Source organism: Hakea prostrata, chromosome 11 (genome assembly GCF_041222555.1).
Source record: "Hakea prostrata isolate BN-2017 chromosome 11, UWA_Hpros_2, whole genome shotgun sequence".
Taxonomy (NCBI): Eukaryota; Viridiplantae; Streptophyta; class Magnoliopsida; order Proteales; family Proteaceae; genus Hakea; species Hakea prostrata.
Window position 1 is genome coordinate 23,118,720 of NC_142610.1, and position 20,086 is coordinate 23,138,805.

At 38.6% G+C, this 20,086-nt stretch overlaps 2 protein-coding genes across 7 annotated transcripts; one reads left to right on the plus strand and one right to left on the minus strand.

Annotated features, from left to right (window-relative positions):
* The first annotated feature begins 3,300 nt into the window (after nt 1-3,300).
* On the plus strand, nt 3,301-9,878 carry LOC149001001 (putative splicing factor 3A subunit 1). 5 transcript variants are annotated; one of them, XR_016170630.1, is made up of 4 exons: nt 3,301-3,487; nt 3,752-6,237; nt 6,393-7,938; nt 8,114-9,878. XR_016170630.1 is itself a non-coding variant. In XM_089139066.1 (3 exons), the coding sequence occupies exons 2-3, from the start codon at nt 4,081-4,083 to the stop codon at nt 6,660-6,662; spliced, it is 2,427 nt and encodes an 808-aa protein (XP_088995192.1). In that variant the 5' UTR covers nt 3,301-3,487; nt 3,752-4,080; the 3' UTR covers nt 6,663-9,878. The 5 variants fall into 5 exon arrangements, 3 of the variants coding, with proteins under 3 accessions (XP_088995192.1, XP_088995194.1, XP_088995193.1); XR_016170631.1 differs by having other exon boundaries at nt 6,393-7,720; nt 7,869-9,878; XM_089139066.1 differs by having other exon boundaries at nt 6,393-9,878.
* Nucleotides 9,879-10,007: 129 nt separating this feature from the next.
* LOC149001002 (DHHC-type zinc finger family protein) lies at nt 10,008-19,900 on the minus strand. Of its 2 annotated transcripts, XM_089139069.1 has the most exons (4): nt 19,514-19,900; nt 16,374-16,602; nt 12,456-12,754; nt 10,010-10,636 (listed from the first exon to the last, which is right to left on the minus strand). In XM_089139069.1, the coding sequence occupies exons 1-4, from the start codon at nt 19,538-19,540 to the stop codon at nt 10,154-10,156; spliced, it is 1,038 nt and encodes a 345-aa protein (XP_088995195.1). In that variant the 5' UTR covers nt 19,541-19,900; the 3' UTR covers nt 10,010-10,153. The 2 variants fall into 2 exon arrangements, with proteins under 2 accessions (XP_088995199.1, XP_088995195.1); XM_089139073.1 differs by lacking the exon at nt 19,514-19,900 and having other exon boundaries at nt 10,008-10,636; nt 16,374-16,608.
* Between the last annotated feature and the right edge of the window lie 186 nt (nt 19,901-20,086).

Genomic DNA, 20,086 nt, shown 5'->3' on the forward strand with positions numbered 1-20,086 from the left:
ATTCTGATTGGGAGTCACATGTAATATATTACGCTAAAGGGGTCAACATTAATTTATGATTTACTAAGGAGATCCATTCATAAAAATCTCAAATAAAAAAATAATAAAAAGAGACTAGGACAAAGAGCAACGATGACTGGTTTTTTTTTTTTTTTTTTTTCTTATTTATTACAAGATTCGACAAGAATAATGTCTTTACTATTTAGAACTAACGCTGCTAGAAAAAGGATGATGTTTGTAATATAACAAATTCCCACAATCAGAAACATAAAAGTTTGAAAACTTAGGAGATGTATATGTGACTTACTCAAAAAAATAAACTTATAATTCGAGTTTTAAAAGTTTTATTGTGCTTATTTCAAGCTTGCTGAATGCAAGAGCCTTGTACATTAGCTATTCATTCCCATGAACCTATGTTTCTAAGGCTTGCAGTATCTGGATCCAAAGCTATGATACCATCTTCTTTAATCAGCCTCCAACAATCTGCACCACAAAGCTTTATATCATGATCTGCATCATATACATTTGCATGAGCAGTTACTTTTTGGCCTGTCAATTTATACCACTCAAAATTGCAGTAAAATAATGTCTGCGTAACAAATGATTCATGAAAAGACCACGTATACAGTTTCTTGTAGTCAAGGCTATGATTGCCTAGATCATCATCTCCAGATTTACAATGCAAAGTGATTGTCTTTCCTGCTCCCATATCATTCACTATGTAAACATGCACTTTCTTTGGATAGTAAAGAGACCTTGAAGCGATCGATGAGACTGTCAAAGCAAACAAAATTAAACTAACAAGTACCATAGGAATTTGATGCATTGTAGCTCTCTCTCGCTCTTAATTTTGTTGTGTTTCATCTTCATTGCTTATTTCACTTATTAAATAGAGAATATTTTCATGGTAAAGTATCAAATATTTTCTTCATTAATAATGTAATAATAATTTTTTGCCCAAAATTACAAAAAGAATTAATGACTTCTTAACATGGAAATGTCATAATGACACATTTATATGATGTGTAGGTAATATTCCATATATATCAATTGCATAATTGCTGGGGAAAGATCCTTATCTGGATTCGCTTTGCTTAATATAGAATATCTAGAGCGGTAGTAATTTGGATTTCACGTTCTTGTTCCTCCACCAAAGTTCCACCGGTGTAATTCTACAATCTCTAAAGGGAATAAATTCCACAACCCAAATGCCGTGTAGAAGAGATGGTAAGGAGATCTAAAGCAAGGAACTCCTTTCCTGCGTTTCTACGAGAGAGGGGAGAGAGAGAGATGGGAGCCGCCTTTCTCTGGAAAAAATCTCACGCACGAATAATCTCGTATCTCTTTAATGATGCGGTGGTTACAAATATATAACCCTATATTTTGTAACTGCCCTAATAGTCAATTTCCAATATTACCCTTAGGCATATAATTAAATTAATAATTATAAAATCCCAACAATATGGATATCATATCACTTATCTTTGAGGATAGGTATGTCATCTTTCATATTTTTCTATTATATGATAAAAATGGGGTCTACATCAAACTTACTGAATTTTCATCCCTAATTCATTTTATAATATTCAAATATGTGTTTCATCCTTATGTGAATGTGGGACGATGGGAGCATGAACATATTGGGTGGAGAGGTTTTACATTCATATGATGATCCTTGACACTGGTGAATAAGTTTTGACAAAGTATAAGAAGAAGATGAATGAATATTCACTTAAGGGTTGGGTATGGTTTGAAAAACAACTGTACTTTAGTGATTTCTCTCTTTAAATTTCATGGTCCAATAAGTTGTCGACCATGGGGGTGCCAAACATAATTGGAGACTTGGGATTCAGGGATGTACATTGTTTCAACAAAGCTCTCATTGCCAAACAGAATTGGAGACTTTTAACCAATCTAAACTCATTATGGACCTAGGTGATGCATGCAAAATACATTAAAGACATTCAATTTTTTGAATGTCGTGTCCCAAATAATTGTTCATGGGGTTGGAGAAGTATTCTGTCTGGGAGGGATATTCTCAAACAGGGCATTATTAGGCAAGTGGAAAATTGTGCTAATGTGCATATTTTTAAGGACACATGGCTTCCCTCTTTGCCTTTTCATGGCATTAGTAGTGTCCCTTTGGGACATAGTCCAATATGGGTGCAAGAGATTATTGATTGGGACACTTGCCATTGAAAATTACTTTTACTTCAGCCTCTATTTTCTCCATGTGAAGTTCAAGCCATTTTAGCAATCCATTTATTGTCTCCTAATACTCTAGACTCTTGGATATGGGACAAAACAAATGATGGTAAGTTCACTATGAAGTTTGCTTATTATCAATGCTTAGCTATGGCTAATGATCAAAGTAATGTTGTTCTTCTTCCTCCTCTTCAATATATTGAAAAATTATTTGGCAGATTCCTACAATTCCAAAGATTAAACAATTTTTGATGGTGATCCTCATATGAAGCTATTGCAATTGGGAGCTTCCTCTTATTGAAAAATGTTTCACTTACCCCTCTATGGCTAATTTGTGGTCATGGTTCGGAAAATGTATGTCATGCCTTATTTTTTTTTTGTCACCATGCAAAAAAGTGTTGGAGACTATCTCCCCTCCGTATTAATACATCTGATTTTTTAGGGACAAAATAAAGTTCAATGGTTGTGACAATTTAACCCTACTGAATCAGATGTGGAGTGCATTAGCTTGGTATATATGGAATACTAGGAATGCTGCACTTTTTAAAGGGATTGATGCCTCCATAATTCATACAATGACTATTTTCTCTTATTTATGTGCAGATATGCAATCTCACATTATGGATCTTCAAATGGCTCACAGGGATCCTCATCCAAGGCCTAGTCATATCGTTTCTGAAGAACTTGTTCTCTTTCAAATTTTCGTTGATGGATCATGGGATAGTTCTTCATATAAAAGAGGTAGAGGGTTCATCATGTAGGACTATAATGGTGGTTTTGTAGCGGCTCAAAGCAGATGTGGTCATAGTGCTTCAGCAACTTTAGTTGAACTTGAAACAATTAGAGATGACATTGTTTTGGGTTCCTCTTTAGTAGCGGTTGATTTGCATATTCATTCAGACTGTTTACATGTTGTTAGTGCTCTTTAGGGTCTCCACTCATCTTTACATTAGACGTGTCTCAGTTTAAGAGTAGATATTTTGAGACGTTGTTCTTTCTTTCCTAGGGTTTCTATTCCTAGAATTGGCAATGGCTTTGGGTGCCGTGTCGCCATCAACATCGCCCGACATTTGGTACACCCGACTCAAAACCGACTTCCGATTTCAGAGCTCTCTATAAAAACCTTACACTTTCAGCATTTGTGTCTTAAGCGCCCAACGGGGCTGTTAACGAATCTGGGCGAACTTTAACCCGTGGCAAGTTTCTGCAATCCCATAATTGCGCAAGTAACCTACCTTCGTTGAAGTAGAATAGTAAATCGATCCCAGTGGAAGAAAAGTAGGTACGCTTCACTGATTAAACCTTCTCTTCTCAAATCTCTGAAATTTTTTTTGTTTTGTTTGGTGCTCTTCTTCATGCGATATTTTTTCATTTGATATTTGCATCTTAGGAAACCATCTTTACATTCCTTTTCTTATAAAAGATCTTTATAGTTCGTCATTTCATCGAGTTTCGACAGTTATCTGAAACCCTAATTTTTCCTGTATTATGTGTTTCCTCTTCGTACATGGGAACTAATTGAGCCCAATATTTGTCTCATTTGCAGATTGTTTTTCGGTGGTTGCAGAACCTCCAGTTTTGTCGTATAACCAACCATTCATTTATTTTATCAAACCCTAGTTTTATTTGAAGTTCAGGGAACTAATTATGCCGGAATTTTTTTTTATTTGCAGATCATTCTGATTGATACCAGAACCGCCCTTTTTGTTGGATAACCGTTCAAATATTTGCTCGAAACCCAGTTTTCTTTCTTTTCTACTCTTCATGTTTGATTAATGTAGCTGAGCTTTCGTAATTTGCAGATTGCAGAATCATCGTTGTGATAACTGTAGGCGATTTATGATAAACCTGTGAGAAATTTGTATTACAGCAACGATGCTGGGCGCTTTACCAATTTTACCACTTCCTGCACCTCCCTCTGATGGGAATCTCGGCCCCCTACCCCCTTCTCAAGTGCCTGAGAAACCAGCGGATGAAGAGCAGAATAAAGCGAACTCAACTCCTGCACCTGTGGCTACTCATACAAGAACTATTGGAATCATACACCCACCTCCTGATATCCGAACGATTGTGGATAAAACTTCACAGTTTGTGGCCAAGAATGGGCCTGATTTCGAGAAGAGAATCATTGCAAATAATGCGGGGAATGCAAAATTCAATTTCTTGAACAGTACTGATCCTTACCATGCATATTACCAGCATCGATTGTCTGAGTTTCGGACCCAGCTTCAATCCTCAGCTCAACAACCTGAAACTTTGAAGCCTTCTGATTCATCTGCTGTCTCTGAGACGGTCCCTGCTGCTGCACCACAAGCTGATGTGAATGAAGCAGCAGCCAAACCTGATCTTTTTGCTCAGTTTAAGCCGGTTCGTAAGGTACTTGAGCCCCCAGAGGCAGAGCAGTATACAGTACGGTTACCCGAAGGTATTACAGGGGAGGAATTGGACATCATTAAGCTTACCGCGCAGTTCGTTGCTCGGAATGGGAAATCATTTCTGACCGGATTGACTAGTCGAGAGATTAATAACCCACAGTTCCATTTTCTTAAGCCAACCCATAGTATGTTTATGTTCTTTACTGCACTTGCGGATGCGTATTCAAAGGTCCTAATGCCTCCGAAAGGTTTGACGGAGAAGTTGAGGAATAGTGCGGCTGACATGACTACCGTTCTTGAACGGTGCTTGCACCGGCTTGAGTGGGAGAAGTCACAGGAACAGGCAAGGCAGAAAGCTGAAGATGAGATTGAACAGGAGAGGATGCAGATGGCTATGATTGATTGGCATGATTTCGTTGTGGTTGAGATGATTGAGTTTGTGGATGATGAAGATGAGGAGCTTCCCCCACCAATGACATTAGAGGAGGTTATAAGTAGGAGCAAGACTTCAGCTCTGGAGCAAGAGGTGGAAGTTGTGGAGCCTGGGAAGGATGATATGGAGATGGATGAAGAAGAGGTTCATCTTGTTGAAGAGGGGATGAGAGCTGCGAGTCTTGAAGAGAACAATGATGATAAGAAGAATGAGACAAAGGCTGCTTCTGATGAATCAGAACCGCCAATGAGAATAGTAAAGAACTGGAAGAGACCTGAGGAAAGAATTCCACAAGAAAGAGATCCGACAAAATTTGTTGTCTCCCCAATTACAGGAGAATTGGTTCCTATTAATGAGATGGCAGAGCACATGAGGATTTCACTTATCGATCCCAAATACAAGGAGCAGAAAGAGAGGATGATGGCCAAGATTAGGGAGACTACTTTAGCTGCAGATGATGAGATTTCCAAGAACATTGTTGGGCTTGCTCGGACTCGTCCGGATATCTTTGGAACAACAGAAGAAGAAGTTTCCAATGCTGTTAAGGCAGAGATTGAGAAAAAGAAAGAGGAACAACCAAAACAAGTCATATGGGATGGTCACACAGGAAGTATTGGGCGAACTGCAAACCAGGCCATGGCTCAGAATCTCTCTGGAGATGGTCAAATGGATGCTGCTAATGAGGAGGGAAGAGCCCTACTGGGTCCTGCTGCACCTCCTCCTAGACCCACTATACCATCTGTTCGTCCCCTTCCTCCACCCCCTGGACTAGCACTGAATATTCTGCGTATGCCTCCAAATTCTGTTCAGTATTCCACTCCAACCAGTAGTGGACTCCTTGCACCTCCTCCCAGACCTGGCATGCCCATGCCAATGGTTCCATCAGTTAGGCCACCTCCTCCTATGCCAATGGTGTCAGGACAACCACCTGTTATGGTGAACCGACCTCCCCCAATGCCTCCATCAATTTCTAACCCTCCGAATATTCCTGTCCCACCTCCACCTGGGTCACAATTCACTCCATTGGGTGTTCCAAGACCTTATACACTTCCTGTCCCACCCCCTGCAATGCCTGCAGTGCCACCCCCACCCTTGCCCCAAGGAATGCCTCCACCACCACCTCCAGAGGAAGCTCCTCCACCGCTGCCTGATGAGCCTGAGCCAAAGAGGCAGAGACTTGATGATTCTCTCATACCAGAGGATCAGTTCTTGGCTCAACATCCGGTACCATTCTTGTTTATATCTTTTATTAACTTACCATTTTTGTTGGTTGTGGTGTTCTTTTTTACTTTGTTATGACATTTCTTCTACTATTGTATTATTTTTTGTTTTGAATGTCCTTCGAATTGCTGTATCTAATTTGTACTTTTGTACTTCAGGGACCTGTTCGAATTATTGTCTCTGTTCCAAATATGGATGAAGGAAATCTCAAAGGACAGCTCTTGGAGATCACTATACAGAGTTTATCTGAGACGGTCTCCAGTTTGAAGGAGAAAATTGCCGGAGAGATTCAACTTCCTGCAAACAAACAGAAACTTAGTGGAAGAGCTGGTTTTCTCAAGGATAATTTGTCACTTGCATATTACAATATTGGAGCTGGAGAAACCCTTACCCTTGCTCTAAGAGAACGTGGTGGCAGAAAGAGATGAGGCATTTAAAGGTTACATTGTTGCTTTCTTGTTGATCCAGGTGTTCTTCACTATAAATTTTTTTACTATGGGATTGTATTCTCCGTTGTATTGTTAGAGACTGCATTTATCTTTATTATCCAGATCTCTTTCTAAACTTGATTTAATTTGGTATCTGCAATTGGTCTTCTGTCGTAGTGCCTATAAGGACATCAGCATTATTGCTAATTCCTTCCGCTTGTGCTTAGCAGGTCAGTGGTTGGTTATATATATATCTCACACATTATTCCTTTTATATTCATGGTAAACTCGTATGAATGATGGTGCAGCATACTTGTACTATTACTAGAATTTCTTGCCAGTGTTTAGGGGCTATGATTTTGTTGTTATATTTTTGTCCTTAACTGTTTCTCATCTATGCTATGGTCTGCAAATTTTATTTTTAACTTAGGGTTGGTGTTGTGTCACAAAAACTCCAGGTTGGTATTTAGAGGGTCTTTAGTTTGGACTAGTATACAGCTGATTTGTTTTGGACAATGAATTTATTTTCAGTTTTCAGTTTGCTTGGTGGTATTTCCACACTACAAAATATGTCCCAATTGCAACTTGTTGGTTTTGGGTTCAAAGCTTGGAAACAACCTCTCCAGGTATGTGGCAGGAGAAAGGGTGGGTCATGTACATTTACCCTCCTGGACCCTGCTGTAGCAGGAGTGTTGTGCATGGGTTGCTCTTCTATTTTTAGTCATTGACATTTTTGTCTCTTTTAAGATTTTTAGCTAGCTATCCTCAGGTTTTCAAATTTTCTGTTGGTCCTTTAAATCTGCTTTCTTTCTTGAAGGTAAGGACAGTTCAGTTACTCAAAAAAAATGGCTAGACCATCTATTCAGTTTCTATCTAATACTGATCTTTATAGACATGGAAATGTCTAAATCACAATTTCCATTGCACAGTTTTCTGATTCTTCGATACAAGTCTTCGGAAGTGGCAAGAAATTCTTAAGCTGCGAATCACAACAGGGAAAATTGAAGTATGTTTTCAATGAATCATCATAAGCTATCTGGATGTTGGTAGATGCTATGGTACACCTGTGCAACACCTACAGAATACCTACACCAATGAGAAGTCTTGTTTTTTAATTATTATAATTCTGTGTTGTTATATTTATCTATTTCACCTCGGGTGAATTTGAAGAACGAAATTATTTCTTTGACCACTGTTTCCATTCAGTTCTGAAGTGTACCCTGGTGCATCCTTGTGATGAATGGATCCTGGAGTGAGCTTGCCATCCTCTTCTCAGGTACTTTGGTTCCTACCTGAGGTCTTCATTAATTGGTTAGGTTCCATTGCTATGCTTAGGAAATACAGTGGCATGCAAGTTCAAGCTTGATTTCTCTACCAGGCGAAATAGCTTTAACTGTATCATGGATTCATCTGAGTTCCATATAATTATGACTTGGTTATGAATGCTGCAGCAATCTTGCAGTGCATTGATGATATGCTCCAGCTTCTGGTGTTTTGGGTAGGTAAAGCCATGGTCATGACATATTGTTTTATTGTGCGTAATGTCCCCTATCTTGCTTGAAAACTTTCGAAACTATACCTTGTGTGATACTGTTAAACATCCTTGGCGTTATTGCGAGGTTGAGTTACCTCTTCCTTTGGAGAATTCTGGGGCATGAAGTGCAGGGTACCAAACATTGTCTAAAAAGCTTCTGCAATTTTCGTGGACCTGTCAAGGTTTTAGCTCTTGCATGGTGCGATGGTAATACGTTTTGTGAAATTTTGCCTGAATGCCATACGATGTAGCCTTGATACAACAGAAGATGGTTTTTATATCATTACCTACCTATTATGGAAGCATGGTTGATCTGTGGCTCTGTGTCTGTTCATAACCTCTGTTATGTATCTATGATTTTATGTGGAAAATGTGGATTCTTTATAATCTGCATATTTCAGCTGGGTCAAGGATGTATCGACCAGTCCTCATAATGAAATCATTTATACTGGCTAGACTAGCATTTTATTTGTGACTGGATACCCACTTCATCAGATTCTTTCTCCCAGCAGGTCAGACCATCTTTCTCTCTTGTTGCTCCGCTGTTATATTTCATTGGTTGGCATCTTTCTCACGGTCTACTTGGTGGTCTTCCTTGGCTGCCTTGGCCCTTCGTTTCCCCATACATCCAACTACCCGATCTCCCTTTCTGACCGACGCCTGCTCATGATCGGAGAGAAAAAGATTGCCATCTTGGCCTTCATCAAGTTGGCTTCAGGAGTGCAGACGAACTCCTCTTAAAATGTTAGTGATTGTAATCTCCATCTGGTCCGGAGAACTTTGAGGTCATAGATTGGTTTAAGGAAATTGTACTCTCTTCAGAACTCAAGTTGGAAATTGGGATATTGGTTTTGTCCTGGGAAGATGTTTTTGACACTCAGTTTACTCTTATAAGCTGGCATTCCAAATTGTGCACTCCGTTTGAATCTTGTTGCATTAAGGTTGTGGCGGAAAAACATTTTCTGCAGTGCACATCTTGCCATCAAACAATGGTCTCCTTGACGGCCAACCTTAACAATCTCAACAATGAGTCCCTTGAGCCTGCACAAGCCAAGATGTCATATAGATTTAGCCCTAATTGCAAATTTATAGGAACAAAAGAACGTTTGACAGTGAAGAAAATTGTGTTCTAGCGTACTTAACGCCCAGGAGGGTTGAGCTGGTCGATTGAAAATTTTCAATTATATATGATTTGATTAGAGCAACTCAAGCTCAGTTGTTCGATTGTCATTCTCAAGATTATAACCAGTGCGGTTTGGTATAATCAGGATTTCTTGCGTCCTCATGGTGCGTCTGGTTGCCTAATTGCACTGGTGATTGCATTTATTGGATCATACGATTTGTTAAAACTTTGACTTATTTGATGGCCTTGCTCTTGTCAGCTTATTCATGGTGAAAATAGATTTGGTCATCATGATTATGAGTCCAAAAATTCACATTAGTTCCAGTTTTCAGGGCATGAAATTTTTTATTCTTGTACGAATCATTTGACAAAAGTAAATAGATGGTTATTCAAGTGCGAGATCTGTGGCATTTGTGCGTTCAGTGTTTGGATGATCACTGTAATCCATTTCAAAATTGAACACCAACTATTTCTGCTGGTTGGTCAAGCTGGAGTGTAATTTTTCAGCTGCCTTCTAACATATTTCACCAAAATTGCTGTTATCTTCAATAAACATCAGAGATTAGAAGAGCGTAAATATGATCTAAAATACCAACTTCTGTGAATCAAACTCACGATTGTTGGTTTCACCTCCTATGCAGAACCGTTTGAACTGCAGATTTTCCAAATGAGTAGCACTAGAAATATGAGGTTTAGGGAACAAGATAGCTCAACTGGAGCTTGAACAGGTTTTTCATTACCAACTTCTATCACTCTATGATTTACAGTATCATACATGAAAAGTGAAAAACAAACCCCTGTCAGAACAAAAAGCTGTTAATCAGTGATCTCCCTTCATTTACTGTGAATCTTCTTGTCATTGAACAAAATGTGAAGGTATCTTGGAGCAGGATAAGGGTAACCTAAAAAGCGGAAAAAATTCTGGCAACCCTTTTTCCCAACATTGGTATCTTCTCGTGAACTTAACCGACTCAAATAAGTTCTCCCCTCTAAAATGGAACAAATCTGCTGCCATAAAAGCACACTTAATCCAATCTGCACAGATATGCTTGAAATAAAGAGATAAACAAGGACAAGCCCCCTTGCAGATACAACTACTGCAGAGTCCAAGAAAGCAATAACAATTTCTTGCAGCAGTCTCAAAGCCACGTCTATGCTGGGCTCTGAAAAAGTATGATGACTCCGGAATGACAATGGAGGCCATAGATGAAACCCTACATATGCAGACATTATGGAAACATAAACTGTGCTGATTACTGCTGAGGATAAAAAAGCAATGAAGTGACGGTGGTTTGCAGCACCGACGCAGTTCCCAATCTGCAATCAGAACAAGAAAAACAATGTTAAACCAAATAAGGTAAGAGAAGACCAAATCAGGGATACTTAACATGGTTAGGATAATCATCAAGTTGAACAAGAGCATTAATTTAAGCACCCTAAGATACTAAAACGAATGGAGATTTCTGACTGGTGGCCTAGTTGTGCAGCAAAATGGGACCAACACTTTAAAACCCAGGAAAGAATCTTGAATTATCAACAGACTGAGAAATAGCTTTAGTTTTAATGCAAAAAACAAATAAACAAAGCAAATATGACATAATGCCTCACTATAGTGTTTCCAACATGGGGAGTGTTTGTTTGCAGCCACATAATTCCCAAAAATGTATTCTTTGTATTTTGGACAAAGTATAACCTCTTAGATTGAAGGTAGACTAAATAATTCCTTTGGATAACCAAATTAACAGCCAAAATTTTATTGAACAAAAAAGGAAGTGTTCAAAGCCACCAGCTTCCGATAAAAACAAATGTAAGTACAGCAAAACAAATCCCATGAAGTAACACAATAACCTCTATCCTGTTAAAGGAAGAGAATGCCTACCTTAATCCCCCACTGGACAAAGCAACTTGCCTTGCAAACGATGCATTCTAAGCCCAGGCCAGAATGCATGCTCGACCCCCTTCAACTACAATGTCATGGGAGAACTAAGCTTAATGCATACTTTCAGCATCCTGAGAGATGGAACCTCAGCTCTAATTGAGTTCTCCACTCCAATGGGGCTTAAGTAACCTGCCTATACTCAACCATGGATGACCCGATCTTCTCATCCATGCCAAAAGGATTGGATGATCAAATGAAGATACATCAAAATGGAGTTTGAAGATACCAACCGAGGAGAGAAGTCCAATCCACCTGAACTAGTCCCTTGGGAATGTTGGATATATTGTCATTTTTCAAGGCAGTCAACAGCGTGCATGAAACCCTTCCGAAATGGTTTGACCATAGAAAAATGAGCAACGCTCATAAGCACCTTCTCAATGATAGCAAACTCCAAATCACACATATTACGAAATAGTCTAGCCTTCTTTCCCTCACATATAGATCAAGTGGAAGCAAGTAATGTCACCTTCCAAAGCAGTTACCCAGCTCCGAAAGGTTCTGATGCTACAACCACATCAAATCCAAAAAGACTTAAGGATACAGAATAACCCCCTAATTTCAGAATACAGAATTCCACATTGAAGACTTTAAGGATACAGAATAACCCCCTAATTTCCTGCAGAAGGTGCCGTTTCTAAGTTGCCCTTCTTCCCTGTCCTAACAAAGCTTTGTTCAGTGAGAATGTATCATCATTGTTTAGTGAGGCAACAGAACCAATTTCTTCCAAGAGGTCAATGCAATCAGATTTAGATGGAAGGGCCACTAATCTTCTACTGATCCCCAAGGCCTAAACGAACAGACAATCAATTAACAGTACTAAAATTTCTTCAAAGACCCTGGAATAACCATACCCATCGTAAAGGCTTCAAAGGAATACAAATATCCCAGTTGAAAAGGGCCCTTCCTTAAGTTTTAAAGGAATACAAATATCACCCAACACACTAGCCACACCTCACCACCTCACCCCTCCTATTTAATTCTCTGTGTAACATCATCCACTTTTTTATCCAAGGAAATCTAATAATCCTCGCAAACTTGTTCCAGGTCAATTTAAATTTCAGGCATTTCAAAGGATGTACTGAGAATAACATATTTCGTACTAAAAACTGAAAAGAACTGTAATTTGGACAACTGTTTTCTTGTCCTCAGAATTCTTTTTATATCATTTGAGATGATTAAAAGGCATTGAAAACTTACAAATGGACAGTGATGATCCATGTCCAATATACACATCCCACATGAACGACAGTGATGACTTTCCGGAGACTTGGGCTTCGAGCAATAGAGACAAAAGGTATAGTTCTCAAGGCCATCTTTGCCCACAGCAGGATAGCTACCCCAAGGTATGTTTGGTGCAGTCCCAGCACAACGGAATGCCGCGAGGATGAAGGTAGACATAGTACTTATTGATAAAACCAATGTAATTATGGAGTGGGAAATGGCATAGAAGTAACTCATGGAGAAAACAAATGGGAAAATTGCCCAGACTCCACCACCTGCAATAGTCCAGGAAATAAATATCTGAGGCAGCAGAATAGCTCTTATGTTGAACATAGATTATAATAGCGCAGTAATATGAAATAAAATGTCACGCACTTTCAAAATGCAGGACAACATTAAGATTTGGATTGGTGAGATTGGTCCTTCGAAGTCTTCTAGTCCTTGTTTTTGTAAAGAAATGTTGTTCTACGATATCTGAGCATCAAAGATACAATTTTGCAACCTAAAATATTCATTCTATTGCAATTGTTTCTCCAGTGATGGCCGCATTAAATTGTGCCAGAGGTTGAGAAAATAGAAATATCTTGTGATGAAAAAAGAACACATTTTTGTGGTTTGTACACACTTGCATGGATCTTTTACAAGGTCTTCAGCAGAGAATTTTACTTTCCCCTAGAAGATTGTTAACCATATGGATTTCTTTGAATCAGTCCTTGCTAGACAACAACTATAACTGAACAAATATCATCAGTTCTTATAATAGGGCAGATCCAAGCTTAGACTTTGTGCTACGTTTGTAAAGATGATTCAGATCTCTAGCAAGAGGTGACTGATAGGAAGTACAATGTTTTGTTAGGAATGCAAAACAAAGGGTTGCCGATGCTTTCGCAACTGGAACCTTATCGACCAGTATCTTCCACACTTTGAGCTGCTCGCTTGGTGATAGACTTGGATTTCCTTCTCTAAAGTTGGTAGTGTCCTTGGATTCTTTTAAGCAGGGGTTGCCATGGACCCAGAATTGACACCTTTCCCTTGGGTTGTAATTTTTACTATTTTTCATGGAATATTCTGAAGGTGTGTGGCCTAGGGTCTCGTTTTGTGCTAGGTTTTAAAAAGGGGTTAATTAGGGGTAATTAGTAGAATAGTACTTTCAAAGAAGCCAAGAAGGAGGAGAAAAAAAGTGAAACATTAGAAAGTTACCACTTTTGATAACCTCTAAATAAAGTCATTCTTTCTAGAAGGTCTAAACTCACCTAACATCTTCTTTGCGAGCACACAGGTTATATGAGGCCACAATGAATGTCATGGTGCCAAGGCAAGCCTGAGTAATGGAAAGGAACCTTGTCACAGGCATGAATAGGTGAAGAAGCGTACATACAAATGGGAAGTATACAGGTAAACGATAGGATTCCTTTGTGTCAAGTTGCAACAGAAGACTTAACCCCCAAAACAAATGCTGCAAGGGAGGAGCCTATATATAAATCCAGAATAAAGAACCTCTTATATAACGACAACTCAGCCCTTATCTAAATGAGGTCAGCTGCAAGCATCCATATCTTTCTGTCAGCTCTATTCAAAACCATACATGATATAAGACCTATGTTGTGCACATCTTTCCTTACCACTTCTCCCAGCATCATTCCAAGTCTGCCCTAGCTCTATGATTCTATCAGCTCCTTCAATCTGAATCAAATAACTCTTCCATGATAGAGCATCTGAAGGTCTGTATTATGCATGGTCATGCCACCTCAAACAACTTTCTCAAGCTTATCACATAAAGGAGCTACTCCAATATCACCTCTAATTAGGTCATTCCTTACTTCTCCTAGAAAGGCCCATATACTGTCTGAATGGTAAACCGAGAAAGGTGAGTCAGAACGGCCCAGTAGAATCTGGAAGGTTCCAGGACTGCAATTCTGCTGCCAATAGCCAGAGTTACAGAGGTTCAGGAAGCCTTGGCCCTGAAGAAAAAACTTAACAGACAAATAGCATGCTGATGTAGATGCCAAGCTGTTTGGCAAAAGAAAATGACAGAAGAGTAAGTTGAATAGGGTTGGTCCCCTTGGGCCATAGGGCCAAGTAGTTGCACACATGGGCTTCTAAAAGAACCAAAACACTGCTGACGTGTACAGTAACGTGAACAGTGTCACAGCTTTGTTTTTGGGATCTTAATGAGAAGATTATGGAAATTTTGATGGGGCCCACTTGCATCTACAGCTTTGGAAGATTGAAGACTATATTAGATGTTATTTAGTTTCTATTGTAGTTGTTGGTAAGTGTCTAAAGGATTGTTTCTATTTTAGTATTCATGCATGTGGCTGATTTATAACTATAGTAAGCTTACCTTTTTTGGGTCGAATGTTAGTCAGATCAGCAAAATATTCTCAACCCATATAGTCTTTATATTTTATGTAACTTGGAGAGCCAGTAATAGCACTCTATAAACATGTAATAGGCTGTTCTCAGCCCATCCTATTTTTATGAACTTATTTTAGTGAAGCTTTGCTTTAAATTTATCATCTTGTCCTTTTGCTCGAGTGATAAGAAGGATAAGGACCTTGCTGTTGAGATCTAAATACCTAGGGTTGAGGAACCTAGCTGAGAGAGCTGAAACACCTTTATCCCCTTTTCTTCTCTTGTTCAAGCCTGTGTTGAAGTTGCTGTTATATTTGAACTAATGCTATCCCTCATTCAAATCCTGATCTAGTCTCTAGAATCTGATTTAGCCATACCCCTTAGACTTCTAGTTCTGTCTTAGATCTGAATTTTCTGATTTGTGGGTTTAACCAAAAAGGGGTTAAGTCATCCTTGATCTTAGCCTTACATTACATGCAATGGAGTCACAGAGGTAAGATGGGACTCTGCTTTAGAGAGATCCAAGTGCAAGAAAAAGACAGCACAGACACACACACACACAGAGACAAAGGAGGTCCCTGTGGCTGCCACTATGGCTTCTGTGAGAATTTCTCAGTCCCACACTCAAGCACTGGGTTGGGAGTTGGGAGAAAGAAGCTGTGTTGAACAGAGTGCATTAGATTTTTCAGGCCAGAGAAATGACCACTCTGTCCCAATATAAGCTAAGTGCTCATAAAATATGGTTCCTGAAAGCAGGAAATAGTATCTCAGAAATTTCAGAATGGGAGTAGGGTTCAAGAAACGATAACAGCTCAGAATAAATTTTGGACCAAAAATGGTTTCTCAGAATCCATAGCCAAGAAACCCTGCAACATAAGTTCTCCAGATTAAGTAAAAACAGCCACTGGTTACAGAGATAGAGAGAAGTACCAGTATAGGATGCCTGACAGCTGCTTAAACCAGATCCAAAAATTCCTTCCTAATTCTCTCTTGCTTCTTGATATTATGGCTGGTGTCCCATGGAGGTGTAGGACTTCTTTACCAGATTTGAAGACTGAAGTTCAGCCTAGATAACAACCCAGGTACGTCCAGGATTGCTGGTCCATAATTTATCTTTTAATTTCTTTCACTATAGTCTCTATTCAACTCAGTTTCTTTTGTTCAATCAATTGTGTGCTATGCCCCTAACTGATAGTGCTTTAGATGGGTAGTCTATCTTTTTATTTAGCTGAGGTGTAATACTTTAAGTGGTAGAAGATATAAGTTTGTATCATTGTTTTCATCAATGTGAGTTTGCTGTCATAGCAACCTAATGGCTTTGTGTTCTCCAGCTTTCTGATTTGTTTTCTTGGTAACCTTCAAACCTAGATTTCCTAAAGTCCTTATACAATTCCATGGTAAGAACCCTTTGATACATGACTACATGATACATAAAACTAACAAAACCAAATACTCCCTTCTGCAAGATGATACGAAAATTATCATAAGGTGAGGCCATGAATAGAAGTTTGAGCTTATAAAGAGAATGTAACAACATACACATGACAAACAGCATGAAGAGTATAACGATAGAAACAAAAGACCAGTCTCGCAAATGCCTCCATTGAAAGCCCCCTTGTTCGTGTTTCTGTGCATCTCTGTTTGTTATGGCCCCACACCAGCCACACTTGAAAATATGAGTATAGCATGGAAGAATAAGGTGCAATCCACAACCCCAACAAGTTATGCCCTGATCCTCCTCTGTTATGGTTGTTACATGATGCCCATCCTGCATGAGATGAGATGCAAGTTAAGAAATCCCAGCAGCACATTCCTTAACATTAATTAGCATGCTTGAAGTAGATTAACATACAGAAATAAGAGAAAGTAACACATGGTTAATTTGTTTTCAGACTCTGGACACATAACATGGACAAAAATTGTGTTAATATGCTCATGGAACAGCTGGTTTGACTTGATCCATGTAGCACGTTAATTTTGCAAATCCAATCATGCTACATTGCCAAAGAGAGAAGAAAGCCCATTCATAAGCTTAGTGGATAAGTTAATTACTTTGACAAAACCGGTACAGGGAGAAGGAAGAAACAAAAGCTCAGCTTGATCAACAAAGATACCTGCAAGAAAGGTGGTTTGTATGACTCTTAAACAAAAATTTGAGGTCCCAAATGTGACTTAAAACCGGAGGACCCCAAGAAAGCTCCATTGGACCAAGGAAAAAAATTGAAGAAAGTCAAGATATGGCATTCAGTTGTGATTGTAAGTAAAGGGTAGAATTGTCTCTAGGACTTACCCCCCAAAAGAAAATAAATAGTCTCTAGGATGTTATTATGTAATATTCCCACATCGGAAATTTCTTTTCTTTCTGGACTCTCTTATTATTATAAATAAAGACTGACTATGATAGAAAACCAACTATAAAGAGTAGAAAAGATAACCAATTAAATTCTATGGATATGTTACTATCTTGATCCTATACTATACTCTACCTTCTTTACCCATATTCCATGGCAAAGTCAAATTGCAACACATAAACTTTTATCTTTGGAAATATCCCATTCAGAATATGCCCACTTTCTCAACTAAGTTTCTTTTTTCAGTCGAAATTCTTAATCTTTGGAGAAGGAAATGACTCTCTGAACCGACACAGCCTCTCTCTGCCCACTTCTTGTCAAAACGCCAAGCTCTTGTCTGGCTGAATGCATCCTCCAAGCCGGCAGCTTGGAGAACCCTCCCCTTTTTGAAATAAATAAATAAATAAAAACCAAAAGCAGAACATCAATTTCTATTCAAAACTCTACACTATCTGACCCATGCCAGGATATGCTATTGAAGAGGGAAAATAACCAATTAGGTAAATATCCAGTTCATAACAAAATCCTAAAGAATTTTGAATGGGAAAAGTTTCATTGGAGTATAAACTAGTAGTAAAACATAGAAGCAGTATAGAATGGTGTTCACTGTGAAATTATCAATTTGACGGAATATATTGATTTTGAATCGTTTAAAAATAACTTCTTAATCACTATGACTTTCAAACCTTAAAATGGTAAGCTGATTCATTCTTAAAAGAAATGCTTATGAGAGAGCAAATTAGAAGAAATCAAAGTCACTGCATGATCATATGACTATTTAGCTCAGCAGACAAACTGACATGGCATTAAAAGAGAGAGAGAGAGAGAGGGGGGGAAAAACAGTTATCTAAAGTAAATTTAGTGAAACACTCACATAAAATTTTCTTCCTCCTAATTGGTCCACAAATCCTACAGCCAAGTAAGACACATTCCTTGCTTGTTAATTCTATCTCAGGAGAAAGCTCAGAGTGATGAAGTGTCAGATTTGCATATTCAAATCAGGAACCATAGTTCATTGTTGTTGAAAGTATGTTCGTAGGATAAAAGTTTGAAACTGCTCCTTAATGGAGCAGAATCTTGCAATAAGTTTACTCCCAACTTCCAGATGCAAACGCACCTTTTGAATTCCCTTCCCCCAACCCACAGGGTAAGAAAAATCTTTCTTTACCTGACCGATGAGATAGAGAAGAATTTCCTAATCGTCATTTCTCACAGTTCATGCAATACATTGCTGAATAGATTGCACTTGCACATTAGCAATCTTCATAGAACATATAGAAGAATGAACTGGGGGGAATCAGAAAGAATAAGAAAGGGAAATGGCAGAAAAGATGTTCCACAAAATCCTAAAATAAGGTGCATATTGAAATTTCGAGGTTAAAAATGACACAACAGAACCACCACATGTACTTCCAACATGGTTCCTAATACATATGAGCAACATGGGAGAGCACCAATGTGAGTCCCACAGGCATGACTCTTTTCTAACTTGGATGAGTATCAACGATCCAACTTTTAACTCCCCAAGAAGCTTACAACTTGAGATCTCAGTGGAAGTCCTACTGCAGGGAAGCCAACTCAAGTGTTCTAATTAAACCTGTCCAATTAGAATTAAAATCTGTAATGAATGGTCTCCTCCTGGCGAGAGCTGGCCTTAACCAGCCAACTCCTTTTCACCCTAACATATAATCGAACATCTCTTCAGGTTAATTGTCTTCCAGTCATGAAATCTCCCGATTCTTTGAAAACAGAGGTAGCAAATAAAGCCAAATAAAAATCAGAACTGAAATGTAAATACGAAAAACTATCCATCAATCTAGGTATATCTAGGTATATAACATAATAATATGTAATTTCTAGAGATGCAACATTAGAAACCAGTGGTTTTTTCGTAAGCCTGTTCAACACCCTAATAAGAAAAAAACAACAAAATGAATCAAAGAAATACATAATACAGGCACAAGATAGAATTAGCGGCGGCTAGTTAGAGTTCGTCTTCAGTAACCCAAATGGGAATAGATTCAAAGCGAACAGCAATAGAACTGGTGGCAGAAGAGATTGAACTACCTAAGGGTCCTGAACCATGCCATACATCCTTCTCTTGATTTACAGCAGCACGGGCAATAAGACTAGCTACTTCCTTCGTGTATGGTTAATTGGTTACATTAAATGACTAATCTAGGAAAGAAATAAAAAGAAACTCATGGAGAAAACGCGTATGGAGGATTTAGAGTTCACGTTCAGTAACCCAATTGGGAAAGTTTCAATATTCAGGGCAAAGATTCAAAGAGAACAGCAATAAACTTGTGGGCTTAGAGATTGAACTACCTCACAGTCTTGAACCATGTCATGCATCCTTGTCTTGATTTACAGCAGCAGGGACGAGAAGACTAGCTAATTCCTTCGTATAGGGTTACATTAAATGACTAATTTAAGAAAGAAAGAAAGAAAAGAAAATAGAGCCAGAAAACGCGTATGGAGTACGAAATGGTTCAAGATTTCCCCCTTAAAAAACAAAGCATCTCTGTCATCGGCATCACCGTTTATGTTGTTTGAGCTCTGAAGAACAAATTTTAAACAAGAGTCAAAGATGGCAACAACTCGCTCGTTCTTAACCTCTCTCTCTCTCTCTCTCTGGCAGCTGACCTTCTGGAATGTTTTTTCTTGTTCTTCTATAGTTTCGTCCAAAATAAATTATAGGTGGCTGCGATAAGCAATTCTGAGGTAAAGGATATCCTCAAGAAGAAGCTTAGCACATTTAATTTTCCACATCCTTACATGTCAATTGTCCAAATAATTTTGAGTCTCTTTATTACAATATGTTATATGTGACTTCCAACCAGAATAACACCGTTATTACCATAAAATATATTCAATTTTAAAACAATAAATTACTAAAAT

Bases quoted from the DNA above. Each gene is read 5' to 3' on its own strand.
- LOC149001001 (XM_089139066.1), top strand. From the start codon at position 4,081: ATGCTGGGCGCTTTACCAATTTTACCACTTCCTGCACCTCCCTCTGAT. The intron at 6,238-6,392 runs GTACCATTCTTG...TTTGTACTTCAG, and splicing joins AGTTCTTGGCTCAACATCCG to GGACCTGTTCGAATTATTGT.
- LOC149001002 (XM_089139069.1), bottom strand. From the start codon at position 19,540: ATGCATGACATGGTTCAAGACTGTGAG. The intron at 12,755-16,373 runs GTATGTTGTTAC...GGACTATTGCAG, and splicing joins CTTCATGCTGTTTGTCATGT to GTGGTGGAGTCTGGGCAATT. The intron at 10,637-12,455 runs GTAAGTTTTCAA...TTCTGATTGCAG, and splicing joins TGGATCATCACTGTCCATTT to ATTGGGAACTGCGTCGGTGC.